At 42.8% G+C, this 22035-nt stretch overlaps 1 protein-coding gene across 3 annotated transcripts in view; it reads left to right on the plus strand.

Moving 5' to 3' along the window:
* FARP1 (FERM, ARH/RhoGEF and pleckstrin domain protein 1) overlaps positions 1 to 22035 on the plus strand; it is a 400646-nt gene that overhangs the window by 350629 nt on the left and 27982 nt on the right. For all 3 annotated transcript variants that reach the window (XM_029604480.1, XM_029604479.1, XM_029604481.1), the window contains 5 exons: positions 3430 to 3519; positions 8843 to 8976; positions 12427 to 12508; positions 16371 to 16608; positions 20429 to 20559. In XM_029604480.1, coding sequence (XP_029460340.1) covers positions 3430 to 3519; positions 8843 to 8976; positions 12427 to 12508; positions 16371 to 16608; positions 20429 to 20559 — 675 coding nt within the window. The remainder of the gene's footprint in view (positions 1 to 3429; positions 3520 to 8842; positions 8977 to 12426; positions 12509 to 16370; positions 16609 to 20428; positions 20560 to 22035) is intronic.

A 22035-nucleotide genomic window follows, 5' to 3' on the forward strand; every position in this document is an offset into this window, starting at 1 on the left:
GTGAGCTAGAGTGGAGGTCCTCTGATCGTGTGTCCATATGGGGATCGATGCTCCATCTGTCTCTAACTGCAGTCCCTTCCCTATTGACAAGGACACTGCTTGCAAAACTGGCAGCCTTCGGGTGCTACAATCCACTAGCCAAGCATGGTGGGAGATAGTTTTGGTCCCGATGGATACTTGTCATTGTTAAGCAGTTCGGGCATGTGGGCCATGCCCTGGTCTGGAGACCTCCTTTATTGTTATGGCAGGGAAATTTGGTCCAGATGCCTCCTTCATTGTTAGGGTGGAGAAGTTCAGCAGAGGGGGGTGGCTTGGGCGGGCTCTCTTCCCCTGCAGCATCCTTTTGGTTGGCACCCCTATGGTGCACAAAGCTTCTAAGCCCAGGCTTGGGGGTGGTGAAAAGCAGAGAAGTAGTGTGACAGCTTCTGCAGCCTACCTGCCTCCCCACTCCCCTGGTCGGGGTCAGATTGAGATGGGTCTCTGGCTGTCTCTCATGGGCCTGCCCTAGTTCCAACAATCTTCATAGCTGCATACCGCTACTGAGGCTGTACATGTGGTGGCCTTGAAGCAGAGAGGGCAGCCTGGGCCAAGCATGTGGTGTGAAATGACAGGAACTACTGAAGGACTTCAGAACCAAACAGGTGGAAGGGTCCCTGCCCCACGGTGTAAGTGCAAGCTTCCCATGTGAGTGCCTGTGAGTGTCCCAGATGGGGTTGCATCCTGGCTTGTGTGAGGCTCTGATACTTTTTTTTTTTTGTCATCATTTCTTTATTGAAATTTATTGAAATTTTTTGACTTAAGTCCCAATGCAAACAAGAACAAGACTAAATACACAACTCCCACTCCCCGTACCCCTCTCCCTCAACCCCACCCTTCCCCTCAGGATCCAGTCCCCTCCCCACCAGGGCTAAGAGGCAGTCCTCGTATCATTGGTGGATTCATAGTCCGTATATCGGGAAATAAGGTCTCTCTTGGAACGTGGTAACGTCTTCCAAAACTTGTCCCAAATGGAATAAAGAGAGCGCGAGGTCGGAGGGGGAGGCCTTCGCTGTGGTTCCCCCAACCCTGCTTCATTAGTTGAACAGGGCAATGCTGAAAGCTGGAAGCTGGTTGGGCTCTTCTTTCCTCTGCTGCGGCAAGGCGGCCATCTTAGAGAGGTGCATGTGAGCTGAGATGGGAGACGCCATCTTGTATGGAGGAGAGGGCTCATATAGCAAAGCTGCAAGGTTCATTTTATGCTGCTCTGAGCTGCGACTGAATTTGCACTGCACCTTTAGGGAGATTGAGTCGAAGCCCTCCCTTTGGTCATTTTTGTATGCATGGAAGAGGTGTAGAAATAGGAGGCAGCTTCTGTTCCACCTTTTGATAAGCCTAGATAATGGCAATGATGTTTTTAGCCCAAAGCTTTTCTCCTTTCCCCAGCTCGGCCTATAACTGGATGTTGATTAACCAGGGAGAACTCATATATGCAGCAGGGGCGCACCTATTGTCTTGCCTATTAAAGCAGCTCGTTGCATGTCTGAGTCTCGGCATTGTGATATTCGGTCAGCAAGTCATTTCTTGGTTTTGGGCAACCATTCTCTAGATGTCAGAATAACAGGGATTTCCAGTTATGTATGAGTATTTTACCTGTTTAGCTCTCTTATCTGTGGAACTAATCATGAGTCCGATGCATCCCCTAGTGCCTGTCTATTTATCTCCAGTTTAATCATGCAGGTATTGTGGTAGTGAAAAGACAGTGAAGGTTTTGCTTTTCATGCATTTATGGCAGTTTAACATTGATAAGGTTTACCACTCTGCCACATGCATTCCCCCAAATTAACATTTCCAATAATTCTTTAGATAATGGTGGCCTCTGTTCTCTCAGCTAATGAATGATTATTAGCAGATCAGGATCCCCCATCTCCAGCTTTTCCCTGCATGTCATCTTTTCTTCTTCATCAGATAGGTTATGGCATTAGGGCATGAAATTCATGATCTTTTGGTCGGTAGGTTATTCATTGCATATAGACATCCAGTCTTCAGGCACCCGTTCTAGGCTTGTTTGTGGTTCCAAAGTGATGGGTGAGCTTCCATAGCTCTCCCATTTAGGAAGATTGCTGCATTCAGTTTCTTGCGGATGAGGACGGCAGACTCTTGTCCAGTGGGCGTTGCAGTCAGCGAGCTATCTGTTAGGATACACGTACATAGCAGTTCCAGTCTTATTGAGGAGGTTGAGAAGAACTTCAGCGATCTTACAAAACCATCTTTTCCATGTCACAGAATGCATTTTTCATTTGCCGGATTCAGAGTTTGGGTGGCAGCCATTGGTGGGCAAGTTACGATGGGGCATAATTCTCATTCCCAATGGAATACAATTTGTTGTATGCTCGTCACTATTTTCAGGTCTTCCACCGGGCACCCCTATCTATCTGCATTCAGGAATACGGCATTAATATCTTTTTGCATTTTCTTATAGTTTCTTCCTTATTACTGCAGCCACTTGTTCTGGTGAACAAACTCAGGTATAGTTAGTTCCCATATCTGGTCCAGTCTCTGGTTCAGGTTGTAGAGGAACCTGGCAAAGGCAATAATAATATGGTGGAGATGTCACCATTGCTCAGGTCTTCCTCCATGCATGCTGATCTCCTTGCAAATGCCAGATCAATAGATGATTAGTTGGCAATAGACTTTCAGGCCAGGAATCCAGGATACATAAATAATTACCAATTGTATGGAAGGAAGGGATCCATGGGTCCAAAAGTTTGGTCAAACCCCCCTCTCCCCCCTCACATTAGATATCTCATTGAAACAGTGTAGCAAAAAAATAAACTAATAAATGTGACATTTGTTCAAAACAATACAGTTTTTATGGTATTAATATCTTTGTGAAAATTGCTTGCTGGCCCCTCCTGACTAAGAACATTTTCACTGTGGCCCCTCTTGTGAAAAGATTGGACAACTCTAGTCTTAGAGGTAATAGAACATGAATTGACAGTAAGGAAAATTCCCATTAATGTTGGCATCCATCAACTGCTTACTTGGTAAAACAACAAAGCAAAATAATTTCATTTGTGCTCTACTTGTTTCTCTTGTACAAGAAGAGAATTCTTTTACATTCTGCATGATGATTAAACTGTGGGTATACTCAAGATTTTACTCTACAGTACAGTCTATAGCTGATAGGTACGATACTCTTACAGTCAGTGATCTTCCTTTCTTTTGATATCAGAAGTACTTAGTATTTTTTCAAATCAAAATAAAGCACAAGGAGTTAACCAGGCTTTTCTCATATGTGATATATGCAAGAGTTTGTAGTGTTCAGGTAAACTATATTCTTCTTAGCTATGGAGTTAGATATTTTTGTAATTATCCAAATGATGCTTTGCTACCAAATTTCTGTGACTGGAAAACTCATTTCATAGGTTCATTTCATTTTCTAACTTATAGAGGTTTCCCACTGACAAAGCCTATTTCATTGCTAAAGAGGTGTCGACAACCGAGAGAACCTACCTGAAAGACCTTGAAGTCCTCACACTGGTAAGTTGCTTTCTTGTGCTTGTAGCGCATGCTTAGTGAGCTGCAAAAATTTGCACGTTGAGCTCATCATTTTTACCTGATGTGCATAGAAGCATAGAAAGGGACTGGAAGGTCCATTTTACTCTATGCAAATTACTTGCTGGTACAGTGACATAAGCTATGGTTGTTCTGTCTCTCCTTTTACTGCTTCACAATTAGGGATCCTCTGCGTTTATCCCATGCCTTCTGGAATTTCATGACTGTTTTTGCCTTCACCAAATTCCTTGGGAGGCTGCTCTAGGTATCCACCACCCTTTCCATGTTAGAAATATTTTCTAACGTGATTTCTGCTGAGTCTACCTCTTCAGTGACTCATTCCAAGACTACTTGTTCTAAAGTTCCTCTCATTCGAAAAAGATTTGAGGTTTTATCATTATTTATGCCCTTGAGGTATTTGACTGTGTCTATCTTATTCACCCCTCCCTCCTTACCTCCAGGATCTACATATTTAGGTACTCAAACCTCATCATCTCTCTGGATCACCTCCAATCTGTCTATATCTTTTTGGCAGTAAGGCCTCCAGAACCAGACACAATACTCTGGATAAGATCTCACCAGCGATCTGTACAGAGGCATTATCACCTCTCTTTTACTACTGGTTGTCAGGACATACTGCCGTTGTATGACCCCCAGAAGCAGAAACGGGCTGGACAATGATGATGCAGGCTGGAGAACCATCAGAAACCAAAGTCCTGTTATCTTCCCCTTGGGTTGAGCCCTCAAATGCTAGCGGCTGGCAGGACAGACGGGGAGCACCCACTCCAGGAACTAAAAGGGACCCATAAGGACAGGCTGATCTACTACAGAATCAGAAAAGCGCCCACTGGACAAAAGAAGAATCAGGAAACACAAAACTAGGACCGGACAGAAATACAAGAACAGAACAAGACAAAACAAAGATGCAGAATACATGGCCCAAGTGTGGGGCCAACACAGGGTCTCGAATTAGGGACACACGGGACCAGAGTCAATAACATAAGGACTGTGATTAGGACTGGATCTAGGACAAAGACCGGGACCATAACTAGGACCAAGCTCTGGAATATAACAGGGACTACAGAGGAACAGCATGAACATGACAGAGAGCTGGGGGGACCAATCAGACTTTTAAAGCAGCAGATACTCCATGAGGTCCACTGATGCTCCCTGTTGGCAGAAAACGTCCTTACAAGTCCTCTCACCCCTTACACCTCCTCCAATGCACCTTAGGATTGCTCTGGCTCTGTTGCACTATTTCTTATCATAAGGTCATTGGATAGGATTACCCCAAGGCATCTCTTCTGCTTGGTGCAAATTAATCGCCCCAAATCCATGACTGCATTTTTTTTATATTGAAGCTTAACTGTCAATTTACCACTTTTATAAAGGATAACATCTGCCCTTTTAAATCCTGCAAAATCTTTCCTATTTCCTCCCACAACCTCTCTGAATTCCATATCTTAAGATATATCCCATCTGGCCCCATACTTCTGAGGAGATTTAACACTGGAGTTGCAGTGATGAGGAGCACCTTAAATTACATCACCAATGGGTGCAGGACTATTTATATCAGTAAAGCCCTCTCGTTTCAGTCAAGTACAGTTTTGGAAGCTACTGGAGGAAGGTTTATACTAGGTTGAAGGCTCTTTATTTGGGAAACCTATTTTATTTTATTTATTTATTTATTTAACTTTTTTATATACCAACATTCAAGACGGTGGTCCCATCATGCTGGTTCACAAGAAACAGGGGTGTAATTATAATAAACTTTACCATTTAAACAATAGTGCAGAAAAGCAGTTACAAATAACAAGGAAAACAATAACTTGGAATGAGAAGGGAAATGAAGATCAGATAGTTATATATAAGTATAAATAACATTGTAAGAGGTGGCTATTAACGCTAATGCTAGCGGAGCGTGTTGAAAGAAGGAAGTTAGATGGAATTGGAGTTAGGAAAGGCCTGCGTGAACAGCCACGTCTTGAGTCTTTTCTTGAATGTTGAGATGTTGGGTTCCATTCTAAGATCCGGGGGAATAGAGTTCCATAATGTTGGACCGGCTGTGGAGAATGCCCGATCTCTGAGCGTGATGTGTCTGGTAGTCTTGGCTGGAGGTACTTGAAGTGATCCTTTGTAATCATCTGGAAGTGATCCTTTGTAAGCATCTGGAGGTACTTGAAGTGATCCTTTGTAAGCATCTTTGTAAGCTATGTAATGTTTACAAATGTAAGCATTTGTAAACATTACATAGCATTTTGCTATGTAATGTTTATGCTCCTAATATTTACAGCCATAAGACCGGATTTTTAATGGCCTGCGTGCGTGTAACCCCTGTTGTGCGTGCGTGAGCCTGGCCTCGGCAGAGGGACGGTGTGGGGGGCGGGGCTAGAGGCGCCTGGTACAGCGGTCATGTGCCGCTGTGCTGGGGGATCGCGCGCTGGCAGGGTTCTGGCGCACACAACTTACTACAGCTCCTTTGCAGGAGCGAAAAAAGTAATAAATAAATAAATAAATAAAATGGGGAGGGCCCTAGGATAGGGATAGTGTGTGGTTAGGGTAGGGGGTAGGAAAGTTCCATCCCAGTCTGCTCCTTAATTGGAATGGACTGGGAGGGAACTGGGGACGGCCCCTATGCGTCGCCACGCGAATATGGAACAAATCCACACCCCCCCCCCCTTGCACGTGCTGCCACCGATTTTATATCATGCGTACACCAGCGCGTGCATGTTATAAAATCGTGCGTCCGTGTGTGTGTGCTGGATAGAGCGTGCATATGGACACGCGCACACGTTTTTAAAAAATCTACCCCAAAGGTTTATGACTAAACTGCTGCGTGTGGTATCCAAATTTAAACATTTACCATTGATATTTGGTGATGATTTTAATTGTCTCTCTGATGTAAAAGTAGACAGGTCCTCCTGCAAAAATAAATCATCCTCTAGACTCTACTAGGCGGATTCCTTTTCTTTATAATGATTTAGATCTCGTGGATGTTTGGAAATGTTTTCACCTCTCCAAGAAGGATTACACGCATGTTTCTACCCAAGCTAGGTTAGACTATTTGCTCCTTGCAAGAGAGCATTTTGTAAAGGTTGCTGCGTCAGACACAGAGCCCTTAGAGATCTCAAAATGTGCTCCAGTTTGGATGCACTTGGAAGGGTTCATAGCAACAGATTGGAGCAGGAGGTAGAGATTTCCTACTTGTATGTATCATGATCTGAAATTTAAAGATTACTTGATATCAAAATGCTATGAATTTTCTGAGGTAAATGCCTACCATCAACGAACTCCATTATTTTGGGAAATGGGAAGGGAGATTATAGTTTATGTGGCAAGGAGGAGAAGTGAAATAACCAGAAAAATTCTAGTATTGGAAAACTCTTTAAAAATTGATAAATTAAATATGAGAAACATTCTACTCTGGTAAATAAATTGCATCTTAAAGCGACATAGGCAGTGCTTAATACTTTGATATATAAAAAAAATAATTTTATTGCATTACATGAATACATTTTTTAAATTTGGTAATAAATCTGCTATAATATTAGCTAATCTCACTAGAACTTGGGCAGACACAAATGTATAGTGGCTCTGAAAATTGATGGACTGCTTGTGAACAAGGATATCTCTCAAATCTTTTAAAAGTATTATACCCCCTATATAAGGCTGATCCCAAGGATGATAAAGCTATTTCAGCATACTTTCAATCTCTCTGTTTACCCAACTGTCCTCAGAACTGAACCACTTATTAAATGCTCCATTAAAGCTGAAATTTATTCGGCCATTAAGTAGGCTAAATTATGCAAGGCCCCAGGTCCAGATGGGCTTTCAGGGGAATTTTATAAATTGATAATAGATTATCTATATTTACCCATCAGCCGAGTTTTCTACTCTTTCTTGGAGATGGAGTGGGGAGAGAGGGATGTAGCTTATGGTGCCAACAAGTTATAATTACAGTTTTACCTAAATCTGGCCAAGACCCATTGCTTACAGGATCATATTAAATGTTGAAAATTTTTTTTAGCTAAGGTTATGGCAGATCGTTTGTCTAAGGTTTTGCGGGATCTGGTGTCCCATGAGCAAGCAGATTTTGGTGTAGATATGCAGTCTTAAATGTATGGAAATTAAAGCTTGCATGGAATGCTTTCTCTGGCATAATTTGGATTCCCTCATGGTAGTTTTGATGCTGAAAACGCATTTGACAGTAGAGATGTGAATCGTGTGCCAGATCGTCTTAACGATCAGATTCGGCTGGGGGGGGGGGGGGGAAATCTGATCGTTACGATATGTGAATTGGAATCGTTTCCGATTCCAATTCACATCGCTAATTTTTTTTTAAGGGAGGCCCGCGCTGCTAAAAAAAAAAAAAACCCACCTGACCCTTTAAATCGACTCCCCCCACCCTCCCGACCCTTTTTTTTTAAGGGAGGCCTGCGCCGATAAAAAAAAAAACCCACCCGACCCTTTAAATCGACCCCCCCACCCTCCCGACCCTTTTTTTTTTTTAAGGGAGGCCCGCACCACTAAAAAAAAAAACCCACCCGACCCTTTAAATCGACCCCCCAAAACCTTTTAAAATTACCTGGTGGTCCAGGGGGGCCTCGGGGAGAGGAGAGATCCAGGGGGGCCTCGGGAAGAGATTTCCCGTTCCCAGGCATCAGCTGTTCTAAAAAAAAAAATGGCGCCGATGCCCCTTTGCCCTTACCATGTGACAGGGTATCCATGCCATTGGCCGGCCCCTGTCATATGGTAGGAGCACTGGATGGCCGGCGCCATCTTTACTCATCAGCCCCTATTATATAGAAATGGAAGAAATGTTTGAAGAACCTCCAAGATGAAGGATGTGAAAAACAAAAAGATTTGCGCACAGGTGCAATATGAATAAGAAAATGAGACTGCAATGGACCAGGCACAGAGGGGAGAGTGAATTACCAAGAAAGGGAATATATATCTTTTGCTGCACATACGCGCGTCCCTTCCTCTGGGTCAGTATTTCCTGCTGGTGACCTTGCTGGTCTCATGTGCATGTATCCAATAATTCCTTCTGCAAAGAATCCTAGCAGCCACGGTCTGTGCGACTCAACGTTCATAAACATTAAAGTCATGTCTTCAACTGAAGAATACCATTTTCATATTGAAGGTCTTGAATTCACATTTCTTTCAGAAAATATATTGGCAAACAAGCCAGTGTAGATAACTATGTTTAATGTGTGACGATGCCAGTCTTATGGAAAAAACGAATTGCTGCAATAATTTTAACAATGGTTTGAGTTTCCTACCACTGACAATTCTTATTTCTTTCCAGTGGTTTCAGAGCACAGTAGGTAACGACGACTCTATGCCAGAAACACTGAAAAATCTCATATTCTCCAGTTTTGAGCCATTGTATAAATTTCATACCTGTTTTCTCAAGGAAATTGAGCAGAGACTTGCGCTATGGTAAGATCTTAATTTTTTCAACTTTTATGTACTGCTGACAACTCTCTCAGTTTACTTTTTTCTTTTAGTTTCATAGCCCAGTAACTGGGCTGGTGCAAAAGAAAGCAAACTATCCTCGTCTGATTGCCTTAAGAAAAATGTCATCTATGTATCGCGCACAAGTAGATACATGTTTGAAAATCGGTGCTGGATACAAAAATTGTTGTTCAAATTTAGCCACAAATAAATTAGCCAAATCTGGGGCTTCGTCAGGAGCCAATGTATAGAGGGGTTACATTGCACCCAAGAAATGTTGCAGCAATGTATAATTAGTCGTAATCTATCAAATTGTCTCCCGTTCATCTTCTAGGACGCCATGCCTCAACTTACTCCATTGGGACAGATGGGTAAAGTAGCAAGGAAGCATGGCAGCAATATATTAGATATAAGAATAAGGCAAGAAAATCTATGAATAAGACGAAAAGGGCAAGCTGAAGAATCAAAAAACACAGGCAAATTGATGCTTTAAGCAGTTTAGCCAGTGGTCCTGCTGTAAAAGCAGCTACCTGCTTCATCCTTGTGGTATTACTCTTGTCCTTGTGGATGTCCTCTTGTCATGGAAAATCAAGTTTTGCCATTTGTACGAGGAACTACAGCTTTAATGTTAGGCACCAATGAGCAAAATATTTTTTCAGATACATACGATGGCCCTGCCACACAGATGAGAAAGAAGAAGAGATCGTCTGTTTCATTCTGAGAATTGCTTCAGTAATCTGTTTCATAACTAGCCAGCGTTACCCGGGCTGTCTGGATCTATATATATATATGTATATATATAAAAATGTGAGGCCTCGCATCACACCACACTACACGACATTTGCAGTCTATGTGGTGTGATGCGAGACCTCACATTTTTCCACAGGTTAATAATACTTTGTCTTTCCTCCTACGTTGCTATTTTCAGCACAGATATTCTGCATCAGCTGCAAAGTGTTGAAGATACTTACATTGAGAAAAAAAAGGGAAGCCTGGTTTGTAGGTTACCAAGAGGCATATATCATTACATTAAATACTGAACCGGAGCGCTGTCATCTCAGCCATTCAAGTGCATTTTAAAAGGCCCGCGCACAGAAGATCGGGGGCTTACGCTGGTGGCCAGGCCTTGCCCGCACACTGCACGCATTTTCCAAAGGGCCCGGCCACGTGTGTAACCCCCATTACACGCTGAAGGGCCAGGCCCAAAGAACGGGATGGGCTGGGGCGTGGTCTGGGTGGGGGGCAGGCTGGGACAGCGCCATTCAGCTCTGACCCAGGGAAGCGCGCGCCGCCAGCCAGCCGGTACGCAAAAATGACTTCTGCTCCAGAGGAGCAGTAAATGCAAAAATAGAAAATTGGGGGATATTTAGGGTAGATTTAGGGGGCAGGGAGGAGAGGGGAAGAGGGAGGAAGAATTAGGGTTGGTTTTAGGGAAGTTCCCTTCCTTAATTGGAGCGGACTGGGAGGGAACTGGGGACCGGCTAATTGCGTTGTCACGCGTAGGTTATAGAAGTTTGCCCCTGCGCGTGAGAGTTGCGGGCCGCCCACACGTGCAAGCGTGGCCATCAGATTTTATAACATGCGTGTGCATATTATAAAATCAGTGCGTCCACGTGCGCGCGTGGGTCTCACAATCGACCCCATTGATAGCCCATCATGAAGGGTTTCCAGCAGTTTTAGTAGCCGTAGGGGCAGCAGCAGCAAACTCATTCTTTAATAATAATAATAATAATAATAATAATAATAATAATAATCTCTCAGGATATAGTTACTAATCTAGGAGTGTAAGAGGTCCCAAGTGGTGATGGCTCACTAGTTTTAATAAAGTACATTGTTCACTCTTGGCACAGAATATGAAAAGTTTAAACCATTCTGAGGAACAAGGTAGAAAGTAATCAGTATTTATCATGAAATGGGAGCTGCAGATTTTTTTTTTTTTAATTATTTCCGATGATGTCACTGTAGTGTCTAATGTCAGGAAAAGCTTGCTTAGTGACTGAGGATAACCTGCACGGAGCTGCAGCTACCACCATAAAGAACTGGATGGACCTCTTGGGTCTTTTTCTGCCATCATCTGCCGTGTTAAGGTCAGAAGCGTGTTGCTCCTACACAGCATAAAACGGGATCACTTTCAGATTAAAGGAGGGGTTTTGCATTCTACTTTCTGTCCAGATCCTTAGTCCAAGAAAAGGGATTTTGATGCCTGTCATACTAAATGAAACACAATATATAACAGAATGAATCTGCAGAATGATGACCTTTTCTTATTTATATAAGGGAGTGGTAATACCCAAAAGCTACTCCAGAAATGTATTTTCAGTTCAGTAAAAATATCTCACTTTTATTGTTAAACATTTTTATTTCTGTGCATTCAAATGGGCTAACTTGGCAACCAGCCACTATGTTTCCTGTAATAAGTCATGACTACTTTTCTTTCTATCAGGCATGGGAAGAGCGTGATTACCCTATATGGGCTTTTCGTTTATCATGTTGCATATACTTTATCCAGACAATACAGACAACATAATATTATTACAAGTATTTATTACTCTAAAAGAGTACTCAGAATAAGGTAGAGGATTATAATATGGTACATAATAATCATAATAGCATAATACATAGGCACAGCTTACATAAATAGCATACCCTATTAAATACAAAATAGATAAGAATGCCTAGTACATAATAGGAAAGAATAATATAAAACACACGGAAGCATAACTAGATAACACGCCATACTTAGTAACTTTCAAAATGGGGGAAGACGGAGAGCAGGAACTGGAAGATTGAGTGGTGGAGTCGACTCCCCTCCCAGTCAGCCCATACCTAGCAAACATTTTTTCAGTTTGACACCCCGGTATGAATGGTTTTTCCCTGTTTCGTGTAGGGGGAGTAAAAGATTAGTACATATGGTCCCGAGTGACTGCTAGAGTGAAGCCATTTTCAGGATCCTTTTGGTCAGTGTTTGCAGTGCTGTCAGGGCTGTTGATCCGGAACAGCTGCAGAAGGTAAAATGACACTGAATTGAAAGATAAAGCCTTGGGAACAGCTGACTTGGAATTCTCATGGTCTCTTTCGGCTAAAAAATAACAAAAAAGAAATAGAAAAAAAGAAACAGCCCTTGCCACATTCTCCTTTGTCCGTATTAACTGGTCATTATTTACCCATAGATTCAGGACTATACTGGGTCATCTGCCGGTGAAGCATTTCCGTATTACGTAGCATTGACTCCACAGGCTTTATTATTAAAAATGTATTTTCCCCATAGTCACAGAATGAAGAAAAGTCTTTTTTTTTTTTTTAATGTCTTCATATTGTTGTGCTTGCGCACTCGTATTTAACGAAGTCTTAAAGGCCCGAGTAATACATTTCTTCTTCTGGAGGTTTTATCTTATAATTCAAACACATGCAATCTGAACAATGCTTTGTTAACAGGGAAGGCCGGTCTAATGCTCACATTAAAGGGGATTACCAAAGAATCGGTGACGTCATGCTGAAGAACATTCAGAATATGAAGGTAAGAATGAGTGTGTGAATCTAAAGATGTGTTAGGGTTGAGATTTTATTACCTACCATCATTATATGATGTTTTACATTTTATTCCTATTTGCTTTGCAAGGTCTGTCAGTATAGAATGAAAATAGTCGTATGTGGTAGTGTTTTGTAGTAAATGATTTTCTGTTTGAGTTAATTACTTCAGGAATTGCATGTACATTTTGAAAACTAATGAGACACGGTTTTGTTTACATTTGTTATCCCATCAAAATATTGCACAACTTGAATTTTAAATGTCTTAATTATAGGTTAGGGATGCTTCAGCATTCTTTTATTTTATGTCACTGGCAGGGATAGAAATATTAAACCGTTAAAAATCATTTTAATTAAATATGGCCCATGCCAGCTGAAGCATCCTATTCTACTCCAGCTGCTTTCGTTTACTGCTGCACTCTCCTGTAACCCCCCCTTTTTACAAAAACTCTCAGAAATAGGCAAAGGGCTACCTTCAGATGTTGCAGAGGTGAAGGAAAACCTGGATGTAGCACTTGATCTGGATTCTTCCATGAGGAACAGGCACACACAGCCTTAAAAAAAAAAAATACAATGTACAAAACAGCTTAATTCCAAAACCAGGGTAACGTTTACTGGGAAGAAAAGCAAAAACTGGACAATAGAAAAATGTATGTAGATTGGTACGGAGTTTATCAGCACAAAAAATAATTTCTCATGCTACTTCTACTTCATAGGACCACTGGATTCTCTTCCATGTTGTTAGTGGGGTACTTTTTCCCCTGAGACATGCATTGCTCAGAAACCAGGGAACCCTTACCTTCCATCTGGAAAAAGAAATACTCAAATACAACGTTGGCGAACACTGCAGCAAGGACAGAACCTGGGGATATTTGCCCCCCTTAGGCACTGCGCTGAGAGCTCACCACAATTGGTTGAAAGACATGAAACTCCTAAAAAAAAATAAATGTAAAGGCAATATTTCTTTCCCCTTTTGGACTGAAGGAGAGCCTCTCCCTTGCTCCCTTCATCAATGACTCATGGAGTAGCCTATATAGATGTCACCTCTGACCCGTCCTTTAGGGGATGGACTCAGTTCAGAACACCCTCACTGTTACCTCCTATTTCTGGAGGTCTCCCCATTCTGACAAGGTAATGGGGCCTTAGCTAGCTCTGTGCTCATATACATGGTGCTCCCTTTTCTTCCCTGTTGTACGGTAGGAGTAGTCCTGCCACTGACAGTAACGTTTTACTGTAATATTCTTAAAATATGACTACTAGTGCTGTTTGCTCTCGCTGTGTGCATGATAAGAAATCTGGGGAAACTCAGTATTCTGTGTATTCTCCCATCTAGATGAGGGGAAACTCACTTTCTGCTGAATGCTCTATACTAACTGAAGTACGTGGAGGAAAACTGAGTGGGGGGGGGGGGTAGATACTTTACTGTCCATGTTTGATTACAAAAACAAGAGCTACGCTGATTAGTGAGTAATTGATTCATAAAGGCACAGTTTTTACTTCCTCCATTTAGAAAGCAGCTGGATCATAATAAAATGAAACTTCTAGCCATCCAGATCACAGAAGTTCAAGAAAGGCTGAACATGTTTTTTGGGACGGGCTTAAAGAGCTGGAACTATGCTGTGTCCTGACCTGAATGCAGCTGCTTCAGTAAAGACACAATGAGCAGCCGTTTCCTTTACAAGACGCACGTCAGCCTATTCTATCTTGCCTGCTTTCATTTTTTTCCCATCAGTTGGTAGTGTGAATGGAAAGACAAGGTGGGACCGATAAGTCGCTAGTTCGCCTATAAACATTTCAGCAAGAGACGATCCACAATAGCCTGCTAGTCCATAAATCTCATAATCGCGTTCTGTTTCATGAAAATAATGACTCGATTGCAAAGGCAATGTCCGATGTTAGTGGGTGAAAGCCAGTGTGAGATGAAGATAGGTGGTGATACCGAGTACATCATTCTCCCCTAGAAGCTGGCTCCTGCCTTATTATTCTACACTAAACATGCACAGCTTGCAGTGCAGTGTATAGCAATAGTAAGCACATGGGAGAGGTATGGCCACTGTCAGGAACTTGCTCGTCCAGATTCCCCACCACTAATACAAAGACAGGGTGAGACAGCTCTCCCCTCATCCCTGCAACTGATTCTCACTCGTGATAGGACTGGCAGGCACAGCCATAGGGACCAGGCACATATGCTTTGTGTGCCCCTCTGCTGCCAGCCTTCCAATATTGATTATTGTGGACTGAGAGGAGAGGAGAACCTGACAGGAGGGAGATGGGAGGGTGGAGGGCAAAAACAACCTAATGGGTGAATTTTAGAAGCCCTGTGCGCACCAAAGCTGGGAGATGTGTCCATATCGGCCCAGCACACGCCGCACGTTTTTTAAGAGGCGCCCGAGTACGCGTGCATATCTCTCGGTAGGGAAGTACAATGTTTTTCAGAAGGGGCAGGGCATGGGCGATCTAGGAAATATGAATAAATATTTACACGGACCTGCACGCGCCAGGGTCCCCTACCGCGTAACTTTACTTCTGCTATGGACGGCATGTAAGTCATGAAATTAAAAAAAAACCTGAGGCCAGTCAGCGGAGTTTTAAGTCGGGACTAATAGGGTAAAAGGGGAGGTTTAGGAACTCCTCTCCTTTACTGGGGCAAACTGGGAGCAAACTGGGAAACAAGTAATTGTGTCAGCGTGCGTATCTACCAAAATCCCCCCACTTATGTGATCGAGGCGGCATTTATATGCACATACGTGTGTGGATGTAAAATCGTGCGCACATATATGTGCACACAGCCAGTTTTATACCATGCGCGCATATACACGGGTATGTTATAAAATCACCGCGTCTGTGTGCGCACATGTGCTCCCGGGTGCAGGTCTCAAAATTCACCTTTAAGAGGGCAGGGGTATGTTTGATATATAGTTAATTGGTTTATCTTTATTTTTGTTAATCCATGTTCATACAGTAGTATAGATACCATGCTCAGGAATGCCCAGGCCTTCAGTGGCAAATCTTACCTTACTGTCGCCATGGGCGCTGACTAATATTTTTATACTTCTGTTTTGAATCCTAATGCTCTATTGAACTGCAGTTTACATTGCAATCTCAGTTCATATTTTACATTTTAATCCCTTAAATGACTGAAGAGAAAATGTGTCCAGTAACCCTTCAGTCTTCTGTTTAACAAAAACCCAATCTGCTCAGCCCTATCTCATTCTTCCCTTATTCCAAGCAACGAGATCATGACACCCATGCTCGATATTACTAGATATTACTTATTTCTGAGTTAGCCATGCCTCTGGCTCTTCCTCCTCCCAGTTCAAGTGCCCCTGTTTTATTGTAACTTTTGTTCACTTTGTTCTCTCTTCGCCTATTGTTCATGTTAATGTTATTGCCCGATATGATATGATATGATTGGTATCATGAATGTCGGTATAAAAAAGCCCTAAATAAATAAATCCTCTGCACAAATCTTCTGTTCAGTGTTGCGGAATCCGCATGCCGAGCTCCAGACTTCCAGGCATGGAAAGCACCTGCTTGCTTAGCCATGTGCTCATGTGGTGCAACATAGATGGAAAAGATTTTCACATGTGCTGTTTATTCCAGGGACCCGATTCTCTAGATCTGGATGCATGAGCTCAAAGCAAAGCTACTAGCTCAGCCTTTCTACAGGATTAACTTGGCTTTGAACTCTGTGAACCAAACGATGGACTTATTTCTCTCACTGTGGGTTACAGAGAACTTATAATTACTACTAAATAATTTTATGTAATTTTTGTAATGGCAAGTATTCATGATTACCATATGTCAGCTCATGTTTTCCTTACCTTTACTCCCTCCTTTTTTATTTTTAGCAACTCACAATTCACCTACAAAAACACAACGAGGTTTTGATGGAGCTGGAGAGAGGAGTCAGAAACTCTCGCAAGCTGGAGGCGCTGTGCAGGGACTTTGAGCTTCAGAAGGTCTGCTACTTACCTCTCAATACCTTCTTCCTTCGACCGTTGCATAGACTCATGCACTACAAGCAGGTAATGGAGAGGCTTTGCAAGCACTACTCACCAAACCACGTGGACTTCAGGGACTCCAGAGGTGAGCAAAAGGACAGGCGTGCAGCAGATAATCTAAATGTGTGTGGGATCCGACCGAGTTTGGCTCAAGGGGTTTATACTTAGAAAAAAGATTTGTTTACGCTGGGTTAGAAATGTTCAATTTATATTAACAGGAATAATCTTGAAAATAATGATTTTCTATAACTATTAAAGCAGATGCTGATGTGATAAACTTCTGTTTTGGATCTGTAGTGCTAAAGAGTACTGATCAGCATTTATGTTGCAAAGGACAGTGCCATTTCACATTTGGGGGTAGGAGGGACAAAGTATGTGTGTTGTGTGTTTGAAGGTTCAGTACGACTGCCGGGTAAGGTCCAGGAGGTGTTGGCTGTTCAATGCATTATGGTCCATGAGATACAGAAAAGAATTGAATTGGCTTTGGAAATATTATGGAAGGAGCGTTTTGGAATCATTTTAATGACCAAAGGCTTTTAAAACAACAAGTAATTATTTCATTTATTTACGTTTAATTATACATACCTTGCACACAAAATTTACAGCGTGTTGATTTTGGAGCAGTTCAAAACTTGCAATTCCAGAAGATAAAATCATTTCCGTGTGCATTCCATATTCATCCCCCTGTCATTTCCTGGCCCTCGTGGCACAATTGTTGGGTTTTAAAGAATTTAGCATCTTCATAAGCAAGGGGAGAAAGCACTTTCCTGCACAGAAATAATTTTAAATAATTCAAAATCCCTAATAATAAAAAAAAAGCAGACTGCCCCAAGCCGCTGCCTGAGATGACCTCTGCTTGCTTCCTTGCACGTCTGTTTCCCCTTTCTTGTGGTGAGTGATGCTGGAGTGGATACTGCTCATGGCTAAGCCCTAAGGGCTAGATTTTAAAAGCCCTGCGCACATAAATCCAGCAGGATTTACGCGCTCGAGGCACTCGTGCGCCTATTTTGCACAGGCTGCCGGCGCGCGCAAAGCCCCAGGACGCGCATAGGTCCCGGGGCTTCGAAAAAGGGGCAGGAGGGGGCGGAGGGGGCGTGTCGGGGGCGTGTCCGGGGGCGTGGAGAAGGTTCGGGGGTGAGCCGGGAGGGCGGTCCCGAGTCCCCCGGCATTGCGGCCTGTGCCGGGGGATGCCGAGGCGGCGCGCGCGCAAGTTACGCCTGCTTCAAGCAGGCGTAACTTGCACAACAAAGATAGGAGGGGGATTTAGGTAGGGCTTGGGGGGTGGGGTAGATAGAGGAAGGGAGGGGGAAGGTGGGGGGGACGCAGAGGGAACGGAGGCAGGCTGCGCGGCTCAGCTCGCGCAGGCTGCTGATTTTGCGCAGCCTTGTGCGCGCCGACCCCGGATTTTATAAGATATGCCGGTTGTGCGAACAAAAGTACTCGCGCGGGTACTTATTTAAGATCTACCTCTAAGGGTCTTTAAGCTGTTGCAAGATAGTTTTGCAATTTTCAGCTCATTTTAGAGTTTCTGTTGCTCCCAGCTCCATAATATTATATTTTTTAAATAATCTGCCAACTCTTTGATTTTGTTGAATTTTAAACCCAGGAAATGCACTTCAAATCTTTGTTATGATCCCATATGAAAGTGCGAGATGATGGTGGGTGACGTTATATTATGTGTGACGTAAACTGTAATAACGAGCTTTGCACTAAAGTCGGAGGAAATACAAGTAAGAAGGAGTGGTAAATAGTATAGCAGCTATAATTTAATGCCAAAAAAAAGCTGTAGTCATATATTTGAGTTGCTGAAACCTAACGGCTAAATTCTAAATGCCCCGTGCGCGGGGGAAACGGGGGTTACGGGCGTGGCCAGGCCTTGCGCACACCGCGCACATCTTCAAGGGCCCGGACGTGCGGGTAACTCCCGTTACGTGCAGAAGTGTCGGGCCCGAGGGGAGGGGCAGAGCTGGAGGCGGCCGGTACAGCTCAGGGGCTGGCATAAGTTTGAAAATAAAAAAAAAAGTAGGCCCTGAAAAGGAGTCGGGGAAGAGGGAGGGAGGGAGGGGGTAGGAAAGTTCCTTCCCAGTCCTTAATTGGAGCGGACTGGGAGGGAACTGGGGGAGGCCCGATCTCGTTGCGCGTATAAACCGGGCAAATCTACCTCCCCCCCCTCGCACGCGCCGGCCCGGATCTTATAACATGCGCGCGTCCGTGTGCACGTGCTGGGTAGCGCGCAAGCGTGTTTTCTTAAAATCTACCCGTAAGGGAGACGTATAGGATTGTATGTGTGGTGAGAAGGGATTCTGGGCTACTGATGACCACCAAACAGGAAAGGGATTTAGAAGTGATCGTGTACATGGTCAAATAGTGAGAAAAAGCAGTGTGAAAGCCAGCAGGACGCTAGGGGGCATAGGGAACAGGATACGCACTGTGCAAATTATCCGGAGCATTGTGTCCAGTTTTTGTGGTGGAATCTCTAGAGGGACATAGTAATGTAGGCTCTCTACCTGAGCTGAATAAGGTAAGATTTAAGGACCTAAATCTAGTGATACGTTGGAGGTAATCAAAAGAAACAATAATACAAAAAAAAAATTAAATTTAAACTTATGCAAATTTAAATACCTTATATAAAGCAATCAATAAATCAGTTACAATAGCCCAAATCAATAAATATGGCGCACTTAAAAGTATTGCAAAATAAATCAAACACAAAGACAGAAGGGCCCACAAATGGTGGAGTGTGGAGAGTTCATGACTCCTGCTGGAATATTTTGTTCCTGAAGAATATCTTGCCTTAATGGTGGAGTGTGGAGATCTGGGGACGTCCTTACACAGGCTTTCAATGTACTTTCGTTTGTGAACAGCCATCTTGATTAACAATAGTAGCTGTGAGCTCCCTGAAGAAGCTGGAAGTGAAACATGTTGGACCTCATTAGTAACTACTGATTTTGAGGGGGATATTCGGTGTTTTGTCTTCCTGACCTCATCAATCTGTTTGGCAAGAAGAGAATGTGAGAACTTTTATAGTATTATACGTATTTGTGAGTTTAGTGTGTGTGTGTAGTTGTTTTTCTAGGCCCTTCTTAACTGGAGCAGACTGGGAGGGAACTGGGGAAGGCCAGAATGTGTCACCGCCCCTTGCGTGCACCACCCACACGCGCGTGGCCCATGCATTTTTATAACATGCGCACACGCTATAAAATCAACGCGTCCGTGTGTGCACGCCGGGAAGCACTTGCACATGGACGCGCGTGTGTGCGTTTGAAAATCTACCCCTTAGGTTTCAGCACCTCAAATATATAACTACAGTTTTTTTGCCTTAAATTATAGCTGCTATACGTTTTCTTAATTGTATGTCAAGCACGTTGGATTTATTCTGGAATACTTTTAAGTGTGTCATATTTTTTGCTATGGGCTATTATAACTGATTTATTGATCGCTTTCTACAAAGTATTTAAATGTCTATAAGTTTAAATTAAAAACATTTTGTATTATTATTGTCCTCTTTTTCCTTTGATTGTATCTTTATTACATGGTACATTTTTGCCTTTATTTTTGGTAAGTTATAAATGTGTAAGCGGTAAGCATTTTTCAGTGGCAAAGAGATTCTAGAATAAGGAGACCTAGAAAGAGAGTAGACTCAGAAGTAATGTAAAGAAATATTTCTTCATAGAAGGTAGCTGGGTACAGGGAACATTACCAAAATTCACGAAAGCATGGGGCACAAACAAAATATTTTTATTGATAAGGGAAATAAAGATAAAGCTAGGGATGAAGTAGGGTACAAAATAATGCAGCAGCAACCAAAAGGTCTGGATGACCTGATGTGTTCTATATCTGCTGTGAGTTTTAGTAAAAGAACTCTGACAGAACGTTTAGTATATTCATTTGTTTGCTTTTTCTAGCTGCTCTGGCAGAGATTTCTGAGATAGTAGCTCAACTCCATGGTACTATGATAAAAATGGAAAATTTCCAGAAGCTGCAAGAACTCAAGAAGGATTTGATAGGCATTGACAATCTTGTGATCCCAGGGAGGGTAAGTAACATTCTTAGCATCCAATGTAGGGGGATTAAAACAATGCAATATTTGCCTGATATCTCTGTTTATTTTTATTTACTCTAAATAGCTGTGGCAGCTTACAATAAAATATACATAAATTACGAAAAATAAAATCTATAACCACAAACTAAAATCCTAAAAAACTTGACAAAAACTAAATGAGGAACTATTCATCTGTAGGAGCTAAGAACCTAAAAAAAACCAAAAAACATTACTACTAGAGCCTTATCAAAGGTAAATAACTGTTACTTCTCAACGTTAAATGCCTGCTTAAAGAGCCTTTCTGAATGTGTTGAATTGCGCATAACTGCTCAGGCATTGAGTTCCAAACAATGGGCCCTGCCTGCAACTAAAAATGCACGATTTCCTGAGGAGATGGTACATTGATGGTACCCTCTCATATGCATGCACACACACCCACCCACACCCACCCTCCCTCTCATGCACATACCCATCCTTTCATATGCATACACACACCCTCTCATATGCATACACACGCCTTCTTATATGCATACACTCACCCTCTCATATGCATATACATACACATACTCATATAGAGATCCATACACACACCCACACCCACCCTCCCTCTCATGCACATACCCATCCTCTCATATGCATACACACGCCCTCTCATATGCATACACACACCCTCTCATATGCATATACATACACATACTCATATAGAGATCCATACACACACCCACACCCACCCTCCCTCTCATGCACATACCCATCCTCTCATATGCATACACACACCCTCTCATATGCATACACACACCCTCTCATATGCATACGCAAACCCTCTCATATGCATATACATACACATACTCATATAGAGATCCATACACACACCCATACCCATCCTCTCATATGCATACACACACCCTCTCATATGCATACACACGCCCTCTCATATGCATACACACACCCTCTCATATGCATACACTCACCCTCTTATATGCACTCATAAGCTGCATCCCCGCCCCCCAGGCTAGCTCCAACACATATACACCCCCCCACACACACAAATTGTACTTTTTCTTGTTCATCAATCCACCACCAGCTTGGGACACCCTATAGGGACTGCATAATGGCCTAGGCTTTAATTCATGGGTGACTTCAGTAGTGTAATTTGACCTATTTTGCGGCCATAATCATCCAATAAAGATCTTCTTTAGTGAATAATGTGCCAGAGAGCTTCATTCATGGTAAAATTAACTGGGAGGAGGTGGGGAAGATGGGACTGGAGATATCATATGGGATTTGAGAGGTTGTGCTCAGTGTAGAGAACATTAGAGTTTGCATGCCGTAAATAAAAACTCTTCTGCAGCTGTTTTGTACAGGCTTTGTGCCAGAAACACAGAATTATTGGTGCCTGTGATGATGTGCAGTGATTTATTTAGCATTTGTTTATATACCGAGGTACAGCTGACAATGCCTTCACTCCGG

This window comes from Rhinatrema bivittatum, chromosome 5, assembly GCF_901001135.1.
Source record: "Rhinatrema bivittatum chromosome 5, aRhiBiv1.1, whole genome shotgun sequence".
NCBI lineage: Eukaryota > Metazoa > Chordata > Amphibia > Gymnophiona > Rhinatrematidae > Rhinatrema > Rhinatrema bivittatum.